The sequence below is a fragment of the Apis laboriosa genome, unplaced genomic scaffold (assembly GCF_014066325.1).
Source record: "Apis laboriosa isolate Shangri-la unplaced genomic scaffold, ASM1406632v1 scaffold29_cov151, whole genome shotgun sequence".
Lineage (NCBI taxonomy): Eukaryota > Metazoa > Arthropoda > Insecta > Hymenoptera > Apidae > Apis > Apis laboriosa.
In genome coordinates this window covers 316271-342717 of record NW_025222728.1, presented here as the reverse complement: position 1 = coordinate 342717, position 26447 = coordinate 316271, and the positions used below count along the sequence as shown (strand labels likewise).

General features: G+C 48.2%; 1 protein-coding gene across 4 annotated transcripts in view; it reads left to right on the top strand.

Moving 5' to 3' along the window:
• LOC122714398 (transcription factor Sp9-like) overlaps window positions 1-25714 on the top strand; it is a 75159-nt gene extending 49445 nt beyond the window's left edge. For 2 of the 4 annotated variants that reach the window (XM_043935697.1, XM_043935698.1), the window contains 2 exons: window positions 22733-23810; window positions 23879-25714. In XM_043935697.1, coding sequence (XP_043791632.1) covers window positions 22766-23810; window positions 23879-24882 — 2049 coding nt within the window. In that variant the 5' untranslated portion in view covers window positions 22733-22765 and the 3' untranslated portion in view covers window positions 24883-25714. Of the gene's footprint in view, window positions 1-5079; window positions 5525-22732 lie in introns of those variants that run through there. The other 2 variants (XM_043935696.1, XM_043935699.1) reach the window with 2 other exon arrangements.
• The last annotated feature ends 733 nt before the right edge of the window (window positions 25715-26447 follow it).

Below are 26447 nucleotides of genomic sequence, written 5' to 3'. Positions count from 1 at the left end.
GCAATCGCAACATTCCACGGATACCGAGTACCTTGAGGTAAAGTTGTACAACAACGATTCGACGTATGATGTATAGATAAGGGATAATTACGGGGGTGGTCGAATTCGAAGGGGGGAATTTCGATACATATTTCTCTTTTCTCCTTCCACCAAATTCGCCAGCGATATTCGATGTTATAGATAGATAGGGAATCCTATCAGCATCCCTTCTGGGCGACGACATCCTGGGCGTAACGGGGGAACACCCTCCCCGTTAATTGTTCATCTCCCTGGGAGAAAGGTTGCGAAAGAGGCCCTCTGAGTTGCGAGGGGCCTCACGCACCCTCCCCTCCCTTCTCCTCCTCCTCCTTCCCCTCCTCCTCCTCCTCCTCTCCTTAACGCGTCGCCAATTCACCGGCCCCCGTCCGGAATTCGATTTGCACGATTGCCAATCGGATCTCGCAATTCGATTTGACGCCGATAATCGGACGCGTAGCAGGGTAGAAAGAACGTGGCTAAACGCTCCCGACTACGAGGAGGGGGCTTCGATTACCGTCGCACGATTCGTACACGTCTACGCTGCTCGACTCGACGCTACTCCCCGGATGGAAGAGAGTCGGCCGAGCGCAAGCCTCTCATTAACGAGCGTAACACGACACGGCGTTCAAGGCGATAATAATGAATCGGTGTTGATCGGCTCGCGTGAAAGGTTGCGGGGGGAAAAAATGTAAAGGCTTTCGCTTCGCTGAGGGTAAGGCTAAGGTGGGTTACGTACTTGCGATACGTACGTACGTACGTACGTACGTACGTACGAATCGTCGCGGGAGAGAGAGAGAGGAGGAGGGGAGGGCGGGGGGGGGCGAGAGGAGGGGAAAGAGAGACGTAGCTGGGGGATATTAATATAAGGGCTCGATACGTAATTATAGTGATTACCGTATTGCCAGGGGGCGGACGAGGGCGTCCCTCAGTTTGCACGTCATTTTGCAATCTCAACTTGCAGCGAACATGCGCGCGAATTTGTCGGCGATCCTCCATCAGCCGGCTAATTGTTTCCCCTTTCCCTCCTCCTCCTCCTCCTTTTTGCGCTAATTCTTCACGCTCTCCTCGTTCCTTTCGTGGGGAGCAACGCCACCTTCGATTGAATTTTTCCCGCGTTTGGAAAATCGAATTTACCATTTTGCTATCGGTCGTCACTTCGACCGATAGTCTCGATTACAACAAGGATAATATTATGCGCAATCTATAATTATTAGATAGGCTAGGTGGCGGTTAATTATTCCAACAACTCTCGTTAATTATGTCCTCTGTCTTCTGGAATTAGACGCAATTTTAACTAGCCGACAATTAACACTTTTGCTCGCAAGCGAGCGAAATATTATCTTGACAGTTCACGTGTTACGATTATTCATTCGACTTGTTCTCCTCTCTCTCTCTCTCTCCCTCCCTCTCTCTCCTTTTCTTTTCGTTCCTTGCTCGCGGATTACCCGCCGACAGAGAAACCCGAGTACCGCGAGTGAGTTACGGAGAATCGGCTTCTCTCCTCCACGCGGAACACACCATAAATCTGGCTGAGAGACTCTCTCTCTCTCTCTCCCTCTCTCTCCATTCCGAAACCACGAGATGCAGACGCGAGTTGTACGATTCCAGGCCAACGAGTCCGTAAATCAGCACCCTAGACAAGTTTCTCTTCGCCTTGTTTCACGGCGAAAACGTGCCCGGTGCCCGACCTTAAAAGCCTCAAAGAGAACTGCGCCCCCTCCCCTCCCTCCCCTCTTCGCGCCTCCCTCGTTCGCCGAGACGAATCACCGACAACGGTCGAAACGAGCTACGCCTCGCTACTATTTATTTGACCGTGGCCGATCCTCCGTATACACCCTATAATTCTTTTCGACAATTAGAACGAGACACCCCAACGAACCACCTTAGGACCGCCGAGAATAATCTCGGATTCGCGACAAAGTTCGGCCGAGGAGGGCCTGAGGATTCGTAGAGACGTAGAAATCGGCGATTCGTGACAGTGGAAGGAAGAAATTGGAAACCGATTTGACATTACGTGTCGATTGGTGTTTAGCCCGACGTTTTTATTAATGGCGTAATGGCGCGTTAAACAGATACGATAAACAGATACGGCGGTTATTAAACACGAGGCGGTGTAAGCCTTCTAACCGCATACTCGATCTTACGGCCGGCCTGGTGAATCCCGAGGTGAATCTTCATTTTCGACGGTCCCAGCCGCTATATGCGAAGCTGGTTCCTTGGTAATTATTAGTCCATCAGCATCTCCCGATGGCCACATGGTCGTGTAAGAGGCAAAAGAGGCCGAGCTCTGGTCCCAACGTGGACCATCTAAGCCTCGCGAGGCCGCCCTGTCATTATCCGCCCCCGTCAGGCCTATGGGCCCCCTCCTCCCATTTCCCTTTCAACCCCGTTCACCTCGTCTCTCAACGCCGATCAAACGATACGTCATTTCGTGGCCACGATATCGATCGATCGGTCGATCGATCGATTTACCGAGAAAATCAATCGTCAATCCCCCCTCTTCCCGTCTCTTTTCCATCTTTCCATCTCCTCCGCGTCGAGGAGGGGGAGGGGCGATCGACCGGGGCGTGCGTGATCGGACTGAGAGATGCGCGCAACCTAATAAATAACGAGCCTCGTTTCTATCCCGAAAATCTAAAATGGAGTGAAAAAAAAAAAAAAGGAAAGGAAAAAAAAGAGGGGGAAGAGGGAAGATCGATCGAAGTTGCGAAGTAGGAAAATAAAAGGTGGCCACGCCACCCCCTCCCCCCTCTTCCAGAGATGATTCTCGCACCCTCATTTGCACGATCCAATCCAACGTTTGAAAGGACGTTAACGCCCGATTCTGATCCCGATTCGTTCATTGTAAAACATCCCTTTTCTCGCTTCCCTGTAACAACAGGGGTGTAGGCAGAGGTGGTGGAGTGGATCGCACCACTTTTGTGGCCCGATCGCACGCGATCTACGCATCATCGTCTCCTCGAATCGTAGGGGGAGGGAGAGGGAGGGGATTGCCACCGATAATGTCTCGCTGTTCCGCGAAATATTTGCTTCCTCGATTAGGACTTGTATCGATCCTCCTCGACGCGGCTACGAATGTGATGGCAAAATTTAACCGGTTCGAAAACCAAAAGAATTACGGACGAGATATTCCGCTACGTCGAATATTATTCATTGAACTCATAGGGATAGGATTCTCGTTCTAATGATGTAAAGAAAGATGTCGCGAGAGAGAGAGAGAGAGAGAGAAAGGTATTTCGTCGATGATAATACGTGAAATCTTATTCGAGTGTATTCGTGTTATCTGGCGAATATATCCAAATCATTATGAACAATATAAAATTTAAATATATACGGCGTTTGGCGCAGTTGTACGCCATTGCAAATAACGGACGTTTTTAGAAAATTATGGAACGTTGGAAGACGATGGTTGACGAGGCATTACGCGCAAATTGGCCGCGAAAGTCTCGAGAGATGGCTTCTTCCTCGTCCCAGCAAACGAAGAGACGAAGAGCGGTTATGAATGGACCGCGATTAGACGGTCGCCTCGCCACAGTGGCGCCTCGATTCTCTTCCATTATGGAAAATTAGGACCTAATACCGAAGCCGAACGCGTCCGTTTCTACGCCATCCATTGGCGTGGTCGCCGATCCGTAATCGTATCAATCTACGTTAACGCGGCAACGAGGTGACCGGCTGTTAAAAAAGACGATCGATACGCCAATGGGAGGAACGGTCGTAATAGACCCGCGTTCCTCGTTTCTTGAAATTTCATCCATCATATATACGGAGACCGGTTGATACCGGCCCGGTCGATAACATTTGAAATTCAAACTCCTCGATTAAAATCACATTAGACGCTCGTAAGACGGTATACCGTGATCTTTTTGCGTTCCCTTTGCATGAATCTCCTCAACAAGGTCATAATGCTTCGAATCCAACCATTTGCTCGTTCGAACGGTCGCAAATGTCGTTGTAGATTAAGCGATAATTTATTTCGCGTGGCAAAAAGTCGATCGAGATCCGTGCGCGCTTTTTCTCCTCGCAGTTACCGCGGTCGCGATAAGTAGAACGAGACGTGTCCGGCCAGACGCGTGTCCCTATTCCCTTTGTATTCGCGACACTCGTCGCCGTTCCCTCGATACAATATCGCAAGATAGGTACAAAATAACTCGTATCGCTCGTATATTATTTCGTATACGTACAGATCTAACGAATAAAAGAAAAAAGAAAAAGAAGAGAAAGGGATACCGTGTCAAATCTCGGATACGTATATACGGCGAGAGAGAGAGAGAGAGAGAGAAAAAGAAAATTTTGTTTCCACGCAGAACGGTTCGATTCGATTTGTATATCAATTACCCGGTCGATGAACTTTGCCCGTTTCGCCCGGTATCAGATAGTGGCATGTCGGTATTTAAATACGCGCATACCGTTACGTCAAAACATCGAGGTCCGCAAGTTAATACGACAACTTGGGGTCACGTAAGCCCTCGGTTGGAACGGGAGACAAGGGAGAAAGAAAGAAAGAAAGAAAGGAAGGAAGGAAGGAAGAAAGGAAGAAAGAAAGGAAGGAAAGAAGAGGGAAAGGGCAAACGTGGAAAGTCCACGGACGGAAAGAAACGGCGAGAGAGGGCACCACCAAAGTCGTACGCGTGCCTCCACTCCGTGGCGGCGTTGTGCGCGCGCATTTCACGGTTAAATTATCGTGGAGTGGGGAGGAGGCTAGGATCGCGGCTGCAACGATGCAAGCGAGAGAAGAGATTGGGCGAGAGGGGAGGGCGAAGGATAGATAGAGTGGTGGAGGGGAGCGGGACGGTGGAAGAGCGAGCGCGGGAGTGGTGGAGGGGAGTCGGAGGGGATAAATAAAGCGCGGAGGAAGCGGGGACGGCACAAGGGCGGTCAGGGGCGGCAACTGGGTTCTCCCCTTGGTTCCGCCCAACAGGCTCTGCCCCTTTTTTGCCCGGGGGCCGAAGTGGTGCTCGCTTCCCTACTACTACCATTCCCCTGTCTGGTCGGGGCAAAGCCGATCGGATAGCCGGCAGTCTGTCACGGGGCGAAGAACGGGAATCACGTTAACCGGTTTCCCCGACGTTCACACAATCCGCAAACGTTTCAATCCGACCCGCTACGCTTTTTTATTCACCCGACGGCCGTGGGGACACGAGTTACACTGGGCCCCTCGACCAACTTTCTTCCTTCCTTCCTTCCTTCCTTCCTTCCTCTCTTCCTTCCGATTCGACGCCAAGTTTCTCGAATTTCGCTCGGTGAATCTCGCAAGTGAAAAAAAAAGAACGAACAGTGTGCACGGAGAGAGAGAGAAAAAGCTGCCTCCCCTTGGAGGAGGGAGAAACTCGTCCAACACCGTAGAAGAGGAGCGAAAAGGCCGACAGGATTCCGCGAATCGTCGAATCTAGTCGTTGAGACGCGTCGTCAACTTGAGATGTTGACCGACATGACACCGGCTGCGGCTGGTCAACTATATCCGCAGTTACAATCGATCGCCAAGTCGCCGGTGCACGGACATGTGGTGAGTCCTCTCTCGAGCTTCATAAGCTTTCATAAGCGCGAAAATTTAAACTAGCGACGATCGGTATATATATTTATACACGTTAATCTAGTATACGATACGATCGTTGATGATCGTTCGTATATAAGTAAGAAGATCGCGAGAATCTTAATCGGTCGGTTCAGATTGTTGATTCTACGATCTACGCTCTACGGCAGTTTAAAGGTCCGCCGTCAGAGGCAAGGGTAAGCTGTCAACCTCTGATCTCTCCCCAAGGCAAGGTCAATTACTCGGCCTCCTCCCAGATAGGGATCTTAATCCGTCCACCGCCAGGTAGAACGAACAGCGTAGGATCTCATAGCTTAGGATCTCAGGTGCTACTGTTCGCCTTGTCACCTTTCTGTCAAATACCTTTTCCACCGGCTCGATAAAATCGAACGTATCTCGAGCTCGCAAATTAACCTCGTTTCGGATACAATTCGAGAGTTCACCTCCCTGGAGATAGGATCTCTTTAAGATATTCTCCTCCTATCCGATCTTGTGGACCAGGTGCTCGAGAATATTATACGTTTCGTTATACGTATCTTTCACGTATCTTTCACGAAGAACACGTAGCAAGATATTGGCGCAGATGCCAAGACTTCCGTATTGTCGCTTTTATACGACTCGTTGACATTGTCCGGAGTGGAGGAGAGGGATCCTAGGAGAGGCTACCTGAGGCTACTCCTCGCATTATCGTGTTGCGCCGTTCTGTAATCCGACAGATCATCCGGGATGATCCATTCTGTTTTGACAGAAGCGACCAGTCTCCGTAGCCACGAACACTGTTTCGCTGGACGACGAAACGTCCGGCCGCCGTCTTTTGTGTGCCCTCTTTCACTCTCCCTCTCTCTCTCTTTCTATCTTTCTACCGCAACACGTGTTCCCTCTCGTGGTCGCCCCGAACTTTTTATTTTATGACTCGGCAAGAAGGACGCCGCTGTTACCGTGGCCTCGGCTCCGATGATTTACGAGTCGATGTAAAAAAAAAAAAAAAGAAAAAAAAAAAAAAAGTAATTAAATCCTTGGCATCGAAAAAGAGACTCGCACGAATGTTAATTAAGTCGGCAGAGAAAACGTTTTCTGTTTCGGTCGTCGTGTGTCGTGGCGAAAATTAATCTCGGAATGGAAATCTCTTCCTGTTAACGTAACGTTTTGAAATTAGAGCGCGATTTTTCGTTTCTTTTCTTTTTTCCTTTTTCTTTCTTCTTCTTCATCTCGCCACGAGAGACGGAATCAGAGATATTTACCGTCGCGTCGAGAATGTAACGAACGATTTACTTTTCTTTCACGGTCCCATTGCTTCTTCTTCTTCTTCGTTCGCATCATTGAATCACCCGATCCCAATGTATCGAGTATCCTTGATATAATAGTTCTTACGCAAGGTTCTCAAGGGATCAAAGGGACTGGCATTTTACCTGCGCGCCCAAGGAGCCAATTATTTGTCTGCTCCTCTTTGTGCACCAAGAGGATCCACTTGACAGGATGCGTGGGATGGTAACACGATACCTACTTCCTCTCGTCACTCGATCCTTGCAAAGGACGAGGACACACACACACACACACACACTTGCAAGAACTTCACTTGCGCGAAAGAGAGTATTTTTCCTTTATACAAATTCCTCCGTTTCCTTTTCTCTCGAATCCATCTATTCTCCCGTACATAAAATACGTTGTATTTTATTTCGTAAGAGCGACACAACCAATAATAGAACACTAGATTCATTCGTGGAACTTGTAAGAAACGGAGCAACGGGTACGACGATACATATTTCTATGGATTCCTCGCGATGATTAATTAATCAGGCGACGACGGAATTTTTTTCTTTCTTCCTTTCTTTCTTTCTTTTTTTTTTTTCTATCGACAACTCGAGCTATAGTAAGCAAGCAATCGAACCGGTGACTAAGTCGCCCGTTTTACCTCGAGGATCGATCTCGACTTTATTTCGATCACGATATACAACACGGCATTGATCGAGACGGGCATCGAGCATCGCCTGAATTTTCGTTATTTATTCATGTACGCGACGATACACGAGATATCGCCGCGACCCGTCGCTTACAAATACGACGAATTTTCTTTCTCGTTTCGCGAACGATCAGAGAGAGAGAGAGAGAGATCCTTATTTCGATTCGCGAAAATTATCGCCCCTTTTGAACAAGAAAGGAGGGAGAGGGGGGGAAAGATGGGCGATTTAGCTGGAGGAGCTCTCGAGCATCTTCGCTCCACTTCACTTCCAACGCTGGTAATCCTATAATCCGATTCGTAGGGTAAAAGTGTCCTTTTAAGCGACGCCCCGTTGACATTTTCATGGATGACAATGGACTGCGAACGGGCGCTGCGGAGTGCACCGTTTGTCGCAAAAATACGTTGTTGGCCACCGTGTACACGGCGGTATGGAGGGGCCCCCGGGGGCCTTTTTACGCGGCCCTAAGAGGATTTACCTGGGCGCAAAGGAGGATGTCACCCCAATTTGTCATTTCCGGGAACGAATTTCCCGGAAAATTTTTCCCTCCCCGTCCGTCTTTTGTCTTTGCAGCCCGGGAACGTTGGCGAGTATATACGTATTCATCCCCTCGATCGAAGAAAAAAGAAAAAAGTTAGCCGACACGAGGACAAAAATCCCTCTCGTCGTCACGCCTACCGAGGCTTTTAATGAATCATTTTCGTCGCGTCCTAGTCCCTTTGGACGTAAACACCCTTTCGAGCGAAACTCGTTGGAAACGCAACCAGTCGTTGGACGTGGCAGATGTTCGGGGTGACAACATGGCCGCTCGCTCGTCTTGGAAAAAACCTTTCTTCCTTTTTTTTTTTTTGCTTATGATCGATCAATTTCACTGCCTCCCTATCCTAGCTCTCCTCTCCTCGACGCTTTCCTTCTTCTCCCTCTCTTCTTCCTTTTTCGCGTTTAGTTTACGTTTACGTTTGCAAATTAAACAATTCTCGATACTCACACGCTCACCAGGTATTATCGCGTGTCGCGTCGTGTGCCCAATATGCAATAATAAAGGTTTTCATAGGTTGTTTAACGATGTCGATGCTCTTTATAACGAGTTAGAGACGAATTAGAGAGTGGATGGATTTTCCAACTCGGAGGGAGGGAGGGAGAGGAGGGAAGAGATTGCGGCGGCAACTAGCCAGCAACGAGCAGCAGTCGCTGAAAGCGGGCGAAGCGTAAGATATTCATTACGGTGGTACGGCCGGCTTTCATTAAACGGTCAAAGATGCAATTTCATAGGCTCGGTTTAGTAGGGGGTGTATTATACTCGCGGGTAAAATGCACGTACGCAAGTTGGCCGGCATCGTTATCGAATGGAAGGTTCGATAATTGAAAACCGTAACCACCTCCCCCTCCTTCTAACCCTGCTCGATCCGCGTGCGTTTCCTATAGGCAACGCGAGAGCCAGTACCTCGAATTATCGGTCATTATTCCCTCCCTCCCTCCCTCCCTCCCTCCTAGGTCCTCGATGGAATTATTCATCGAATGGAAGAAACGTGGAATTCTCTCAGTGTTTGAACTTTTCCAACGCTGGGGGGGGAGGTGATTAAGAATGCAGGGAAATGCCCTTGTAGAGTAGAACTCGAATCGAAGGAATATCCGTGAGGACGGATTCGTGATCGACTCTGTCCGTCGTGTGGCGTGACGATAGATAGGTAGATAGGGGAGGGGGCAGGGGCCTCCTAGTCGAGGGATGTGCAATTTGGTAGAGATGGTGGTGCGTGTGGATGTGTGTGCCATCATCCATCCATCGTATCGCTTCAAGGTTCGATAATTGAAAAGCCAAGGCTTCTCTCTCCCTCTCTCTCTCTCTCTCTCTCTGGATGTTGTGCATCGTTGTAAACAATATCGTAGAGCGCGCACGAGCCTCCGCGAGATGGTACACGTCGAATTACCGGCCATTATCGTGACGTATCATCGCGTCATTCACCGGACTGGGATGATGGGAAAGGATGAACAATACCTCGAACCTCGGATGGTCAACACCTCGAGGCCTTAACGCGCGCTGGCAAAGTGGAGGAGACTCGATGATTATCGACGACTCGATTCCATTAACCCGACTACTTTCCACCGTTAAACACAATGCAACGTTTCCTCTTTTTCTCTACTTTTTTCTTTCTTTTTCCTTCCTTCTTTCTTTCTCTTCCACCCACCGCGTGAAATTGCACCCGCCGCGTTTAAACGATACAACATCCTCTCAGGTGGCTCCTCTCCCGCAAATTTCCCCTCCCCTCCCCCTTCGACTCTTCGATTATCGCACGAAACAACGTCCTTCTATTCCGAGCTACATCCCTCTCTCTCTCTCTCTCTCTCTCGTTCGTCGATCCACGAAGGGGGGAAAGAAGCGTGGCAACAGCAGGGATCCCCCGCAGGGGTGCCAAACCCCCGCCGAGCCGGAACCAAAATACCAAACGTTGGCTTATTCGTCCATCGAGGGCCCCGATGATTTATCGACTGCCTATTATACGTCCCATCGACCCAGCGCGAATTTTTTTTTTTTTTTTTCTAACACGCGCGGATAGAGGAAGAAGAAGTTCAAGGGAGAATCGATGACAATTCTCTCGCGAAATTAATTCCGTGAAGGAGAGGAGAAATCGTAATCTCGTCTCGTCGTCGAGAGTAATTGCGAGTCGAGGGGCCCGTTTTTGAGTCTCCTCTCGCGACGACGGAGTGAGATACGGCAAGGAGGGGGCAACGAACCTTTCCAAGGCTTCGTAAAAAGCTTCCGGTGCACGAGAAACGTCCAACGATTTTCCCTTTAGCGAATGAATACGGCCGACTTGGAAACTTGTTCGCGCCTCTCTTCGCCGTGATCCTCGTGAATACGCCTTGCGATCGCGTGCTCTCGGGGCGAAAGAGCGGGTTTTTGAGCAAGCGGCAGGGATAATTGGTTGGAGTTTACGGAGGAATGCCACCAAGTCGAATCGATATCGAATCGTCTCGAGAAAAGGAAGATTATTTACGTGAAATGATATAAAAGTAAGAGAGTTTAGTATATTTCGTTTATACCGATAAAATATCGATTCGATCTCTGTCGTCGAATCGTGAACGAGTTTCCAAGCTTTGGAGAATAATTCAAAGAGATTACTTCGTAAAAGACAAAAGTCGGAGAATAATTTTTCATGTATACGTATTACGTTACAGTAATCTTGAATCTTGACGTTTCTTCAAATCGATTCATTGTTTACAATTCTTGTCAACGATGATAGTATCTCGATATCGTAATACCGTTGTATACACAAGATCATTTAACTCTCTTTTAACCTAAACGAAACGAAAATGCCACGAGTGAATCTCGCGCCGTTCGACAACAAAATTCGATCGATTCGATTCTTTCACGTCGGGCGAACAGATTTCCAAACCGCGTATCGCGTTCGGATCGTAAGCCGCTTCGTTGCGTAAGCGGTAGTCGAACAACTCGGACGAGAAACCGGAACAGCTCCCTCGAACGGGATCGGTTCGATTTTCTTCGTTCCACTCTCCTTGGATAATTTGCATTTCGACGCCCGCGCTCTTATCCCTCCTTCCTCCCCCCACGAATTATCCCTCCTTAAACATGTTGCGTAAACGATCAACGGCCCACGTCGTCCCCAAAATTGGACTCAACGTCGTACGCAAAATCGTTTTAGGAATCCTTAGAAATTGGGATGGCTCGTTGATATTTCCACTCTCGTTTTATCATACGTATATACGCGCACACACACTCGTTCGAGGAAGGAAAAACACGCGATCCGTCAAACGGGCGGTGATTCCAGCGACGAGAGGAGACTGTTACAACGACCATGAATTTTTATGAAGGGGAAAACGGTTTCCAAGTTTTCATGGGAATGGTGATAAATCTCGCGGAGCAACGCCTTTCTCTTTAAGAAACTGGATCAGTGTCGCGATTCTTGCCTTACTTATCCCGTGTATCTTCTGATATATCCAAATATACTCTCTCTCTCTCTTTAAATATACTTTCTCTTCTCTCTCTCTCTCTCTCTCTCTCTCTCTCTCTCTCTGTGTATACGATAATTTATTTACGAGTTGGAGGGAGGGGCTGAATATAGAGCGACCGCAGCATCAGCTCCCACGGTCGGCCACTAAATCGCGAAACAATAAATCTGGGCGCGGAGTCACCCTCTTTATGGGCCTCTTATACGGGGACGATGCCCTCAGGGGGTGGCCTAATATGTCACAGTCTGTTGCAGCGATCTCTCCGTTACGGGCCATCGTCGAGGGGACGATCCGCGATTTCTGAGGGTTCACGAGGGGTTAGATACGCTTCTAATGGACTGATTCAATACCGGCTATATCTGATAAACTGATCCACGGTACACACGCGATTCTTCGCCGATCGAATTAAACGGATCGTCGTCTTTCAATCCTACGGTAATCGACACCCTTTTGCGAATTATATCGACCTATATACATATATACATATATATGTATAGAAGAGAGAGAGAGAGAGAGAGAGAGAGAGCTTGGATAATTTTGGAAAATGCACAAAGCACAGGCGTTAAATAGAAGCGTCGAAGTATCATGGAAATTAAAGTAAATTAAAGAGAGATTACGTAGGAGTTTTGTCACGTGTTTACTCTTTTATCCCTCGTTTTTCTTCATTTTTTAAAATAATAATAACAAGCGTGTCCGGCCTCCGACAAGAGCGTGCCTCCCGTGGAACCCGACCAACTGTTTAACCCGAAGAAACGAAACGATCGGGCTTCGTGTTGCGGGGCTATCGCTCGGAAAATCGTGATCATTACAAACGGAACATGACAGCTGAAAAGTTATTTTATAATCTTCGAAGTTAACGTGGTGGCGATTTGCATAATCCCGTGCCAAAAAGCGGAGAAGGAAAAGCGCGCTCGTGCACGCGCCTGCGTATATACGATGAATTTACGATACGGAAGCACGATACGATGAAGCCATAAATCCCGCGCGGTTCCTCGCGGAAGAAGACACGCGAGGCCAATTTCGAGGCAGAGATCGGAGCGCGGATCAATTTTCTTCGATTCCCTTTCGCGCTTGAATCTTCTTCTTCTTCGTTAACACGTTCACCGTCGTATTATTCGGCAAAAAGTTCTCATTCGGATGATTATTTATCGAAGGATGTTCGAGAAGGTATCTTTCGAGATATTAAAGATTGTTGACTGGGCAGTGGAAAACAATAAATAAAATATACGGGTTTAGCTGAATGAATATATTTGATTATACGTGATTGCGCGTATCTGTTTATAAAACATTTGAAATACGTGTATCGAAGAGAAACAAATAGCTACCAACTATGAAATAGTAATGTTGCTGACAACATTCAATAATGAAATTATATATATAAAATTTCAGTGAACTTTAAATTCTATAACAAAGATATTAAAGCAAGGGTGTAATAAAAATTATTGAATTGTCAGATAAAAGTAAAATTTTATTAGAAAAAATTATTTAGAATTGTGATGTGACATTTGAGGAAAGTCAAGGAAGAATATAATCTGTTTCTCGAACTCTGTTTAAGTGTTTACTCCAGTACTTGTAATATATTTTAGTCTGATGGTCGCAAGAACCATTATTGTACCATTATTGTATTGACAGTAGTATTCAAGATTTATTAGAATATATATTATGGAATATTTTATATATTTTATATTCTTTAAAAGATTCTTTAACATTCTATACGAAATTGAAATATTTTGGACAAAAAGTTGTCGTCTGCTGGATGATTCACTAAGACATCCAACTCTTTCATTTTTCTTCTCGACATTGGAACGAATCGGGATAGAAATTTTAATAATTACGTACTCGACGAAGATTCGAACCGTAGAGTGAGGACCTGAGCAACGTAATGATGGAAACAAATCACTGGATGGAAGATTATTCTTGCGTTCACCATTATTGCGACTCGCATTATATAGCAAAATATCGATCAAAGTACTCGAAGAAGATTTCATTGGCAAGAAAACTTAGAATAAAATATCCATTAAGAGAAACTATTTTCAATTATTGTCGGGATTATTATTACAATTTTCTGGATATCGTCCACATCCACCGATTATCACTTCCGATCATCGAGTAAATACTTCCCTCTCCCAACAAATAGTGCATCGAACTAGATCAAAGAGGAAGATAAAAAAGCCTCGGCAGAGAATCAGCACGATGAATTATGCGAACGGTTGTGCGGAATGGAGAGAGGGCCGAGGAAATTAAACGGGTCTTTAGCGGTTTCTAACTGGCCACGTTTCGCGCGCGTAATTCCTATGCTCGTTACGCGTATATAACTCATAGCGCGGAGAAAGCGCGACCACCATCTTTCCCTCTCTCTCTCCTCTCTCTTTTCCTCCCATCGACGGGGATTATTAACATCCGCGACCTTTTCCACGGAATTTCTCGTCGCAAAGAAGTAAGAAGGGGGTGAGATCGAGCGAGAATTTATTTACCTTGTCGAAGCTTTTTTAGCAAGCTCTCGATCCGGGATATAGGGATCGCTTGCCTCTTTTTTCTTTTCTTCTGCCGAGATTGGATCCCTGGCCTGCTGCACACCTGCGATCGACGAGATGAACGGGTTCACGGGTTTCGGGCAAGGGTGATTTAGCGGCGGTTTGTTGGCGTAGCGGCGTCAGTAACGCTTTGGACAAGCGGCAGATTCGTGCACGTGTATTACACGGGCACCGCGCGTGTGTACACACGATCCACGCGGAAACTAAATTGCCCCTCGCTCGACTCGCCCGCTTCTCTCCACCCCGATTTCACCTCGCGCGCTCTTTCTCCGTTGTCGCGTGTGTACGTGTTGAGCGAATGAGAATCCATGGAACGAATTATGGAGTAATATATAATATTCGAGTAATTATTATTCGAAGTAAAAATTTTGAAACGATTTTATTTGTTGAGAATCGAGGAGGGTTGATTTGAGGCTTGATGGGAGGGGTTAAGGTTCTCAATTTCCAAAAAATTGAGAATTTGGAGGGGGACAGGTGTGCGAGCATGGATAATGGTGCACGCTCCACGTTGGATATGTCGGAGGAAGAAGACGGAGGTAGAAGACTGGCGACCGGCACGAATGGAAGGACGTAAGGAAGCCGTATCGCCAGTTCAGCCTCGCCGGATCCATTTAGATTTAGCCAGTGTTAGGTGTTTACGAGTTTTTAATTGAACGTAAATATTCGCAGGTGCACCCCTTGGAACCGCTCCTTCTCTCGTTCACACAGATTTCCAGCCTCGATTACGAACTCGTATGTGTATATGTATATGTGTATATATATATATATATTTGGTGTATCTCGGTTTCAATGTAACCTTCCGCCGTAAAAGGAGCACTTAGGCTGTTAGAAGTATGCCGCTCGGTGTAAATTTATCGTTGGCGAATTTCGCCAAGTACCGTTCGTTTGGCCGGTCTCCGCGCAACTCGTAAAATCCTGCCGCGACTAAATTACCACGGCCGATTTCTCTCTTCCTTTCGTAAATAAAATAAAGAATATGCGAAGGGCGGGTTGGCCCCGGTGTGTGGCCGTCGTGGCAAATTTTATCTCGATTCGATCGCTTTCTCGAGGACTCGAAGAATAGAGACAGTTGCAAAGATTAATTCCACTTTGAATTTCAATTCAATTTTTGGAAAGTAAGATTTCGATTAGGCAAAACTTTGATTCGATCGATTTCGGGAATCGAAGGATAGAGACAGTTGCAAAGATTAATTCCACTTCGAATTTCAATTCAATTTTTGGAAAATAAGATTAGATTTCTAGGCTAGGCTTAATTTCGAATTCAATTTCAATTTTTGGAAACTAAGATTAGATTTCGATTAGGCGTTGTTAGAAGAGGATCGAAAAGGAAATTTCGNGAGGACTCGAAGAATAGAGACAGTTGCAAAGATTAATTCCACTTTGAATTTCAATTCAATTTTTGGAAAGTAAGATTTCGATTAGGCAAAACTTTGATTCGATCGATTTCGGGAATCGAAGGATAGAGACAGTTGCAAAGATTAATTCCACTTCGAATTTCAATTCAATTTTTGGAAAATAAGATTAGATTTCTAGGCTAGGCCTAATTTCGAATTCAATTTCAATTTTTGGAAACTAAGACTAGATTTCGACTNTTAGAATTTTTTAAATCGATCGCTTTCGAGCGAAGATCAGATTCGATCGATTTCGGGAATCGAAGGATAGAGATAGTTGCAAAGATTAATTTCACTTCGAGTCGAATTTCAATTCACTTTTTGGAAACTAAGACTAGATTTCGACTAGGCTGGCAGCGTTATTAGACGTCGATTCGATCGATTTCGAGAATCGAAGGATAGAAAAAGTTGCAAAGATTAATTTCACATCGAGTCGAATTTCAATTTTTGGAAAATAAGATTAGATTTCGACTAGGCTTAATTCGATCGATTTCGAGAATCGAAGGATAAAGATAGTTGCAAAGATTAATTTCACTTCGAATTTTAATTTTTGGAAACTAAGATTAAATTTCTAGGCATTATTGTTATGGATTCGATCGATTTCGAAGATCGAAAAGGAAATTTCTACTACGAAGAAAGCAAAAATTCGATTTCAAAGAATAGAATTCGAAGATATCGTTTAGAATTTAATAGAAATAGTTGCAAAGATTAATTTCACTTCGAATTTCAATTTTTGAAAACTAAGACTAGATTTCGATTAGGCGTTGTTAGAAGAGGATCGAAAAGGAAATTTCGCGTCTACGAAGAAAGCAAAAGTTCGATTTCAAAGAAGACGGAAGACGTCGTTTAGAATTTTTTGAATCGGCCGCTTTCGAGAATCGAAAGAATAGAGATAATTGCAAAGATTAATTTCACTTCGAGTCGAATTTAATTTTAAAAAACTAAGACTTCGACTAAGCGTTGTTAGACGTGGATTCGATCGATTTGGAAGATCGAAAAGGAAAATTCGCAAAGCGAAAGAATGGAATTCATTTCTTTTTGAGGATTGATGGCGAATTTTTCGACGAATGCCTTCTACGGGCGAGATTTGAAAAGGTTCATCCATCATATCGACGTCGATGTGGGCCAGATGTTGCGCCTCATCGACATCTCGTGTCCTTGATGGACGTATCCTCCCCTCCCCTCCCCTCCTTCCCTCCGAGTTTACGCGGAATTTTTCGTTCTCCTCTCTCGAACCTTCATCGAATCACGTTTCATCCTCGCCCAGGATCATTTAAATGCTAATATTCGGTTTAATTTATCGTCTATATCGATTTCGTTCCTCGGCTCTGTTCCGCTGTGACGCTATTTACTTATAACTGTGGGTAATTGAAAGAAAGCCGCCGACCGGGGACCACCGTGCCGGCAACCGCGATAAAACTTGAAATATACAGGGACGATGGGGGGAGAGGGAGGGGAAGGAGGAGTAGCTTTCGGTAGGCTGATCTAGGAGAGACGAATAATATATCGAACGATATATGGTGGAATCTACCTGGCCAAACAATAACGACAAACTTACGATCCCTCCCCCCCCTCGTCCCGGGGCCATCGTCGCGGTAGACATGTTTGGACAAATGGCGTGGAAAATATTATCGTTATGGCCGGCCCATCTTTGAAATATGTATGTATAGGCGGATCAAGGCGAAACTCGTAAGAAGGACGAAAATTGAACACCGAACACCGATGAGTTTTCTTGTTAGAAACGTTCGTTAGAATGATTGAGGGATTAATCTTCCTTCCAAAGAAGAATCTTGGTATTTTACTTAATTGCAATTGTTTTATAACTCGAAGTTGAATTTTTTCCCGAGATCGATCTCGGATAATTTCTTAGCGATAATACAAATGAGAGGTGAAGAAAGGAAAGGTATTCCAGAGCCAATTTCTTTATTCGTTTGAAAAATACAATATACAATATAAAATAATTACTATAACTGTTGGTCTTCGTCCATGCATCACATCTTCGCTTTGAAAAGTAAAAGATCGTTGATCGAGGGATCAAATTCCCGATGAACAAACAAAAAAGCGATAAACAAACAGAACGGAATCAAATTCAATTGCGTGCTCATCTCCCCACGTGTTCACCTCCATTTCCACGCTTCCCTTTTCGTTTCGAACGAAAGGGCCGATCTTAGTTAAAGTTATAAACTTTAAAGAGTTTTCTGTTAGATTTTAAAGAGCGAAATCGATCGATCGATACGTCGAGAGAGTGAAGTCCATCGAGGATAAAAGAGAGGGAGGGGAGAGGTGATCTTTTCTTAAAATTAGAAGCGTTCTAAGGGGCTAGATCGGACGATAGATCGGACACTTGGCCGCAGTTAATTGGCCTGCAGAATTTTATGTATACCACTAAATTACTCGATGCAAATGCGCCGACTTCCGCCCTTCCCCCTCCTCGCCCGGCTAATAATTCGAAGCTGAAGCACGCGCGACAGAACGGCTTGGCCGCTCCTCCGTAACAGATTTACGCCGGCTCATTACCCTAATGAAGACGTAACGGGTGAAAAACGAGCCACCATTTTTGCCGAAAAGCGATAATTGCTTCATTCGAGAGAGAGAGAGAGAGAGAGAGAGAGAAAGTGCGCGTCACTGCACTTCGTGGAAATCGAAAATTTCACTCCTTTATCTTTTTTCTCTTTGGAGAAGAAAAAAGAGAAAGAAATATCGAAAGCAACGGTCGGCTCTTCTACGATTTTAAACGAATACCCTTTATTCCGTCCTGACGTGCCCTTCACTTCTCCCGTTTCACAGTTTTGTGAAGGGATTTAGAGGCATCGCCTTACGTCGCATCCACTGCTGTTATTTATTCGAACTTCGATAATCGAATCGAATAGTAACTTTAACAATATTCGTTGACAGGAATTCGATCTTGCACGAATTGAAATATATCGCACGCATGTGATTCGAGTCGACAATTCCTACAAGCGTGGAATAGCTACAGAATTCGCGAGGCAAGATTCACATTTATCCCTAATTTCGTCGTCGAGTAGCTCCTGAGAAAGAAAAAGAGAGAGAGAGATCTGGAAGCTGCGATCGAAATCGCCCGAGGCGAAAGAAGAGGGGGCCGAAGGGTTGGGCGCGTTTCGTTCGGTGAAACTTGGTCAACCCTAGAGAGCGAACGAACGCTAACTCGACGAATTATAACAAACTTGTAACGCAATATTACCCGCTTAATATTCCCCGCGGCTGAGGATGACAGATTTACGAGTGCTAATGATTCGGTAGCCGGTTACCCTCCCCTCCCCTCCTCGATCGTTCCACAGCGACGAGGATCGAGATGGAACGTTGCCCTTCGTTTCTCCTCCTCCTCCTCCTCCTCCTCTTCTTCTTCTTCGTACCCGGAAATCATTAGGTCCCAAGGTCCCAAGATTTGAAATTTGTCGAGGGAAGTGAAAGGCCTGTGAGAAAAGCGAATGATGGCGAGGATAACGCGATGGAGGGGGGGGGGGGGGGGAAGGAAGAAGTTGGACGAAGCAGCCTCCGCTCGATAGCCGAATAAATTTGGGTAGCTCCCTGTTTTGGCCCCCGGGGCCACGAGGTTTCTCGGACGATCGGCCCTTTCGTAAGCGCGGGGACGAAGGGCGGAAAAGAGACGGCGGGCTCTCTCACGGATGGATTTAATTAAAAAACATAATTTAGAAGGAGGGAGGATAACAGGTAGCTCTGCCGCTTGCTTGGTGGGAACCACGCTCGCTCTTCCCTCTCCCACCCTCCGTCCCTCATGAATAAAATTATTAATCCCCGGAGAAAACTTTCTAACGCGTCCTTCTTATCTTCTAGTTCTTTTCCCGATACGATATTCGATATTCGTTCCGATCCATTGGGATGGAATTAGGAAGATCCGTAATATTCGAAGGAGGAGGGATCGAAGAAATTCGTCGAATTTCTTTTTTTAATCTAACCAAGGATAGAAAAGAGGCAGGAATTAGCGAATAGGACAAGGGTCCTTCGATATCCAAAGTTGTTTCTTTCGGTTTTCGCTCGGTGACGATCGAAGGAGAAACGGCGTTTCCGGAGAGGAACACGGATAATAAAAGCGGTTTTATTCGAGGCGAGTGTGCGTGTTGCACGCGGTCGCATGCAAAGGCCGATAAACAAATAATTAGCATTAGAAACGAGGCACGATATCGCGTACGATCTCCGCCCGTCACGTCATCCCAAAGGGACGACGGACGCATCGAGGCGGAGCGCGGCAACGACTCCGCTTTTACCGCGATCAACCGGCCCATTCCGCGGCCCGCATACGCGATCACTGTTGTGTGCCGGCAATTAAACGAGAAAATACGAGAAAATCTTAAATCGAGGATTTAATTTAATATCCCTCGCACGCATTTATTGCCCCCCTCACTTTTTTACTTTTATATCTCATTCTTTGTCCCCCTCTCTTTTTTTACGCATATTTCCAAATCGATCTCGTCTGTTTACGAGCTCGTTTCATTATATATATATAATGTATATATTCTCTTTGGAGGAAGGAGAAATTCCGCGACTCGGAAAAACGGGCAGTTTCGAGGGTGTCTGGAGCCGCAGGTGGAGCTTCCACTGTCCACTGTTTAATTTTGTCGCCTCGAGACCTCCATCCCCCCTCCGTCGAAAATTTCTCCGCGCGTTTGTTAACGAGAGAGGTCTCTATTTGCGGTGGAAGGAAAACGCAGAGACGTCGGATGCGGTTCGCCACACGCCCAGTTGGCTCGACACCCTCCCCTACGGTTTACCTACGGTTCGCACCCTACGGTTGAGCGGGCCGTTGCGCGAGCCTCAGCTGTCGTGGCTGTGGCTTCTGCTCCGACACCCACCGATTCTCTCTCTTTCTCTCTCTCGCTCGCTCGCTCGCTCACATATTCGTCGACCCTTTCGACAACGTCAAGTAGGGATCATCGGGGCAGAAAATGGCAGAAATATTTCGAAACTCCACTACGTGGTAGTAGAAAATACGATGGAATCGAGTGGATGTAATGGATTCAATTGGTCACACCAGGGACCCGAATTCGACACGCGTCCTCGATCCGCTCGATCGTAAGACTCGACGTAGAATCCGAACGTGGAGATCCGCGAGTTGAGACGAGTGTGAAACTGTGTGTTTCGCTCGCTCGTTGCCGGAAACTTTACGACGACGAGGCAAGGTGTTGCGGTGTTCTCGGAAGATGGCCGGGGAGGGGAGGGGGATGCTGGCTCGGTTTTAATTTATGCGCGGCACAAACCGAGGGCGTTATTAGTCGTAGCTGGCTAGGATGGGCGTGACGTCACGCGGCTAAAACAAAGGATCCTAGATCCTTTGTGCCAAGCCTACGACGCCTCTCTTTCAACCGTGCCGACAGCATTAAGGCAGGGGCCCTCGTATTCGCGCTTTCCTCCTCGCCCGATCGACGAGGCCCTCTGTCGTCGTCCTCGCGCGTCCACGAGCATGCATAAAACATAAAACGGCTCGTCGTCGTCGTCGTCGTGTACGAGGAAGAATCGGAGGGAGGGGGCCTCGATCGAAAGACGACGAGCAGCTAAGTAGACGACGACGACGACGACGACGACGAGGAGGAGAGAGTTTCTCCTCGACTCGAAGGCGCCGCAACGTTCCACGTTCCACGTTCTACGCGTAATTACAGAGCGGTCCCTGTTGTTCTGCTGCTGCTAATATCGCCCTCGATTAATAACCTGCGAACATCCCGTTTTCCACTCGGGATAAAATAGCGAAATCGGGTAATAATAATCTCGTCCCGAAACCTATATCCGGGACCTATATGAGGGCCCGTTAAGTGGAACGAACTTTTTCTCGCGCCTTCGAGCGAGGATATAGAATGAAGAAAAGGAAGAGAGAGAGAGAGAGAGAGAGAAAGAGAGTGAGCGGGCTAATTGAGAGACGTCGTTGTCTCCGCCAGGCCACTGTCATATCGTTCCGCCGGATCAATACGTAGCCTACCTACAACCTGCACTCACGAACCTCGAAGAGGGCGTGGCTCGTACACCACCGGTCGAGAGATACCACTCTACCTCTCCCTCTCCCTTTCCCTCCTCTCTCTCTCTCTCTTCCCTCCCCTTTGTTCGCCCGTTTTCTCGCCCCAGTCGTACGATCCACCCCTTTGGGGTGGAGGGAAACGAGGGAGAAGCGACGCTCGTTCCTGGAAGCGTTACGTTCGAGATGAGTGGATGGAAATTTTTTTTCGAAACGACGCTCTAACGAGGATAGAGCGGATAGAGGGGACGACGACCTCCAGAAAGAGAGAGAGATTTTCTTCCTTTTTCTTTTTTTTTTTTTTTTTAAAGAGCGGAAAGGAGCGCTGCGACGTTGACCGCAAGCGTTGGTTATTACCCTGGCAACCTTGCCCGAAGTTACAAGCACGGGGTGACCACGGGGATTGGTAGGGTACCTCTATCTCTTTCTCTCTCTCTCTCTCTCTCTCTCCGTCGCTCTTTTGTCTCCACGCTCGAAGGGTGCGCGTTGTCTTCGGTTGGTGCAAGCTTGAACCGCGTGGGGGCGTGTCGCCTCGATGGCGCCGGCTGCTAATGGCTACGCGGCCCGCCAGACTTTAATTTCCTGCCGCTTCCGCGGACCCTTTCGCCTTTACCTTTCCACGTCCGAATCCGCTTCGGTCCCTTCTTCCCAGCCTCCACCTCCTTTCGGTAGCCGCCGACCGCCCGTCTTTCCTCCTTCCTATCGACTCAATGTCCAAGGTCATTTGCATTCCGACCGACTCGCCGGGAAAACGCGCAACGATTTTTACGGTGATCGGATCGGGGGATATATCCAGGTGGATTGGATAACTTTCGGCCAATCTCTCTCTCTCTCGTTCCCTTTCGTCTCTCCTAGGATAGGAGCGGCAATTTAGTGTCATTATACACCCTTGGGCGAAGCGCAAGCGGTTTCTTTTTCTTCTTTTTTGGGGGGAGGGGGAGCCGATTTTGTGCCGCGATTATGGACAGAGGATTTCGATATTACGAGGCCGAGTTACCTTGAGAAAGGCGTCTCAATCGGCGGAGCGATTTCGAGAGGGGCCGAGAGGGATCGATGTATATATATATATATATATATATATACACTCGCCTAATTCGCGAACCCCGGCGAATTACCTCGTTATTATCGGGCTTGCGTAATCGTATCGAGGAAGAGCGGGCCCTCGATTCTCCCTTTTCTGTAGTAACACCTGCTCCGGGGTTGCTACAACGTCTACGGCGTATAATAAAATCGATGGATGGATCGATCGATCGAAAAATCTCCCTCCCTTCTATCTCTCTTTCTCTCTCCTCGACCCGTCGTATCCCAGTATCGTAATGCGACCGCCTCGTTCTTTCTCGTTGCAGGATCATCCGGGTCTACGGGGTACACCGTTGGCGATGCTCGCAGCCCAGTGCAACAAATTGAGCAGCAAGAGCCCGCCACCGTTGGCGGACGCGGCAGTGGGCAAAGGGTTCCACCCGTGGAAGAAGAGCCCGCAGAGCAGCGGCAGCTCGCCCCAACACTCCGCCGGGAGCGGAGGAGGAGGAGGAGGAGGAGGTGGAGGTGGAGGAGGAGGGGGTGGTGGAGGAGGAGGAGGAGGAGGAGGAGGAGGATGCACGACGACGGGAGTGAGTCAGAGACCGGCGGCTACGAGCAGCGCCGGAAGCACGAGCGGTGGCTACGCGAGAGCGCCGGTCACGTCGTGCGCGTCGACCGCGCCCCAATACGGCGGCGACCTGTACTTCCCGGGGACGGCGAGCGCCCAACCGGCCGGCGATCCTCACCATCATCAGAGCAGCCTGCTCGGTAAGGTGGAGGGAGCTACGTTGGGCTCGGTTTACGGCCGGCACCCGTACGAGTCGTGGCCGTTCAACGCGATGCCCGGCGCGACTCACGGCGGGATTAAAGCGAGCGACGGTTGGTGGGACGTGCACGGGGCCGCGACAGCCGGCGGGTGGCTCGACGTCGGCGGAACGGTCGGCGTCGGTGTCCACGCCGCCCAAATGGCCAACTACTCGGCCGACTACTCGACCAGCCTTGCCCTGGCCGGCAATCATTTGCTGACCACCGCGACCACCGCCGGCCACAATCTCCTCCAAGACACGTACAAATCGATGTTGCCGGGGGGGCCGCCCGGATTCGGCCTCCACCATCACGCGGCCGCGACGGCGAGCGCGAGCGCCGGTGCCGGTAGCCCCCAGGGGAGCGGCGGTGGCGTGGGCGTGGGGGCGGGCGGCGTTAGCCAGGCGCCCTCGCCCCGCTCCCAAAGACGGTACACAGGGCGCGCGACCTGCGACTGTCCAAATTGTCAAGAGGCCGAGAGGCTCGGCCCGGCCGGCGTGCATCTGAGGAAGAAGAACATCCACAGCTGCCACATACCCGGCTGCGGTAAGGTCTACGGGAAAACGTCGCATCTGAAGGCCCACTTACGGTGGCACACTGGTGAGCGACCGTTTGTTTGCAACTGGCTTTTCTGTGGCAAGCGGTTCACACGTTCGGATGAGTTGCAGCGGCACCTTCGAACCCACACCGGCGAAAAGAGATTCGCCTGCCCGGTCTGCAACAAGCGGTTCATGCGCAGCGACCATCTCGCGAAGCACGTCAAGACCCACAGCAGCAGCAGCAGCAGCAGCGGCAGCAAGGGCAAGGGGGGAGCGGGGAGCTCGTCGGCCGAGTCCTGCTCCGACAGCGAGGACAACGGGAGTCAGCAGAGTCCCACTTCCAGCTCGGTTCCGCCGCAGCCGCAGCCGCCGCCGCCGCCGCCGCAGCAGCAGCAGCAGCAACAGCAGCCAACAGCTCAGCAGCAACAACAACAGGGCCAACAACCGGCTCAACAGGCCCAGCAGCAGCAGCAGCAGCAGCAGCAACAGCAGCAGGCTCTGGTGGCAGCGGCGGCGGCGGCGGCGGCGGCGGCAGCGGCAGCGGCGGTGGCGGCGGGCCAGGACACCACCAACAACACCACGTCCCAGACCACCACCACCACCACCCCCCTCGGCCATCAGCCGACAACCCCCATGACCCCAATACAGATGACCCCGCCACCTCTGACCCCACACCATCCCCACCACCCCCATCTCCCCCCGCTAATGCACCATCCGCATCATCACGCAACCTCCGTCCCGGCGGCGGCCCACCACCCGCACGCGGGGATGAGCATGCACTGAGCCCGGTGGGGCCCGGAGCCGGCTGCGCTTCCTCTGCCGCCGCAACGGCCCTGGGCTCCCCCCTATCCTACCCCCTCAACCTGAACCTGAACCTCCAGAACCACCATCACCAGGCCATCAACCAGGCTCACCCCTCCACCACTTCCCACCACCAACACCATCAGCAGCAGCAGCAACAACACCACCACCACCATCACCACCATCACCATCACCAACACCAACACCAACACCATCAACACCAGCACCACTCGCGTCAGACCAATTCCTATCCCGTGCAACAGAATCCTGGCACGCCGGGGACCGCGCAGACTCCCTCACCCTCGTCCCCCGCGCCTGTACATAGTCTCTAGGTTGACGCGTCGCGTCTCGTCTCGTCTCGTCCACCTTCTCTCTCTCTCTCTCTCTCTCTCTCTCTTTTCTTTTCTTTCGCGGCAGCGATTCCTCTTTCCCCCACTCTGTCCCATCGAATCGAATCGAATCGAATCGAATCGAGTGCGAATCTCGCACGCAAATTTTCGACTTTCGACCGATCACAATTCTCTCCTCGTCGAGCGAGACTGTAACACCGTACAGTCGATCCACTCTCTTTCTCTATCTCTTTCTCTTTCTCTCGTTCTCCGCTTCCTCCCTCTCTCCCTCCCTCTCCCGCCTCCTCTCTCGGAAAGATTCGAGCCTACGTCCCACGCACTCGAATCCACTTACCGTCGATTACTTGTAAATACTTATACATAGCGCGTGAGAAAAAGATATTATTATTAATATTAATATTATTATTATTATTATTATTATTATTATTAATATTATTATTATTATTATTATTATTATTATTATTATTATTATTGCATTAATTATGCGGTTTAATTTGTTAAGCGGTGTAAAGAAGAAGAAGAAGAAGAAGAAAAAAAAAATGAAATTAGATATACAAACGCACTGTCGCGCCTGTACCATACACCGATAACACTTAAGTAGTTGTGTTACATATACACACATACACACACATACACACACACATACATAATACGTATTACACAATACGCAATGCATACAACACGCGCGAGAAAAAAAGAAAAGAGAAGAGAAGAGAAGAGAAGTGAAGAGAAGAGAGGAGAGGAGAGGAGAGGAGTGGAGAGGAGAAGAGAAGAGAAGATCGATGAAAAACGAACGAGACGCGGGCGTCGTAGGTTGTCGTATCGTTCTCTCGCGTTTCGTCTCTCTCTCTCTCTTTCTCTCTGTCTCTCTCTCTCTCTCTGTCTTTCTCTCTCTGTCTCTCTCTCTGTCTCTCTCTCTCTCTCTCTCTCTCTCCCGATATTTCGGAGAGAAATGCGTGCGACGAGGAAATCCCCCCTCCCCTCGACTCGAACGGCCGCGTGTATATACAGCAAGGATTCGTGTATATACAGCATCCGGATTTTTTCCCTCCGCGGCAGATTTCCGAACGTCGAAAATCTGGATTTCAGAAATGTGAATTCGAAAAACTTCGATTCAAATATCCCCGATTACTTTTCCCGTACTTTGCTCTCGCGTGTAATATTCGCGTATTATTTGAAACGAATGAAACTAATTTTTCGAAGACGAAAACCAGATTCTCGCCACTGTCGGTCTGCTCCTCTTTTCTCGATCTTGGATATCGCTATATTATGGATTAATTATTATGGATTAATTAATGAATGAATTAATTAATTATTATCATTAATTATTATTAATAATTATTATTGATGTATTATTATAAAAAATTATAAATTCATTTTAAGAGAGATAAAAAGGAAAATAAACGATGCTTTTGTGAGTAATCGTGTGATTCTCTCTCTTTCTCTCTCTCTCTCTGTCTTCCTTTCTCTCTCTCTCTCTGTCTTCCTTTCTTTCCCTCTCTTTACCTTTCTCACTCTCTCTCTCTCTCTCTCTCTCTCTCTCTCTG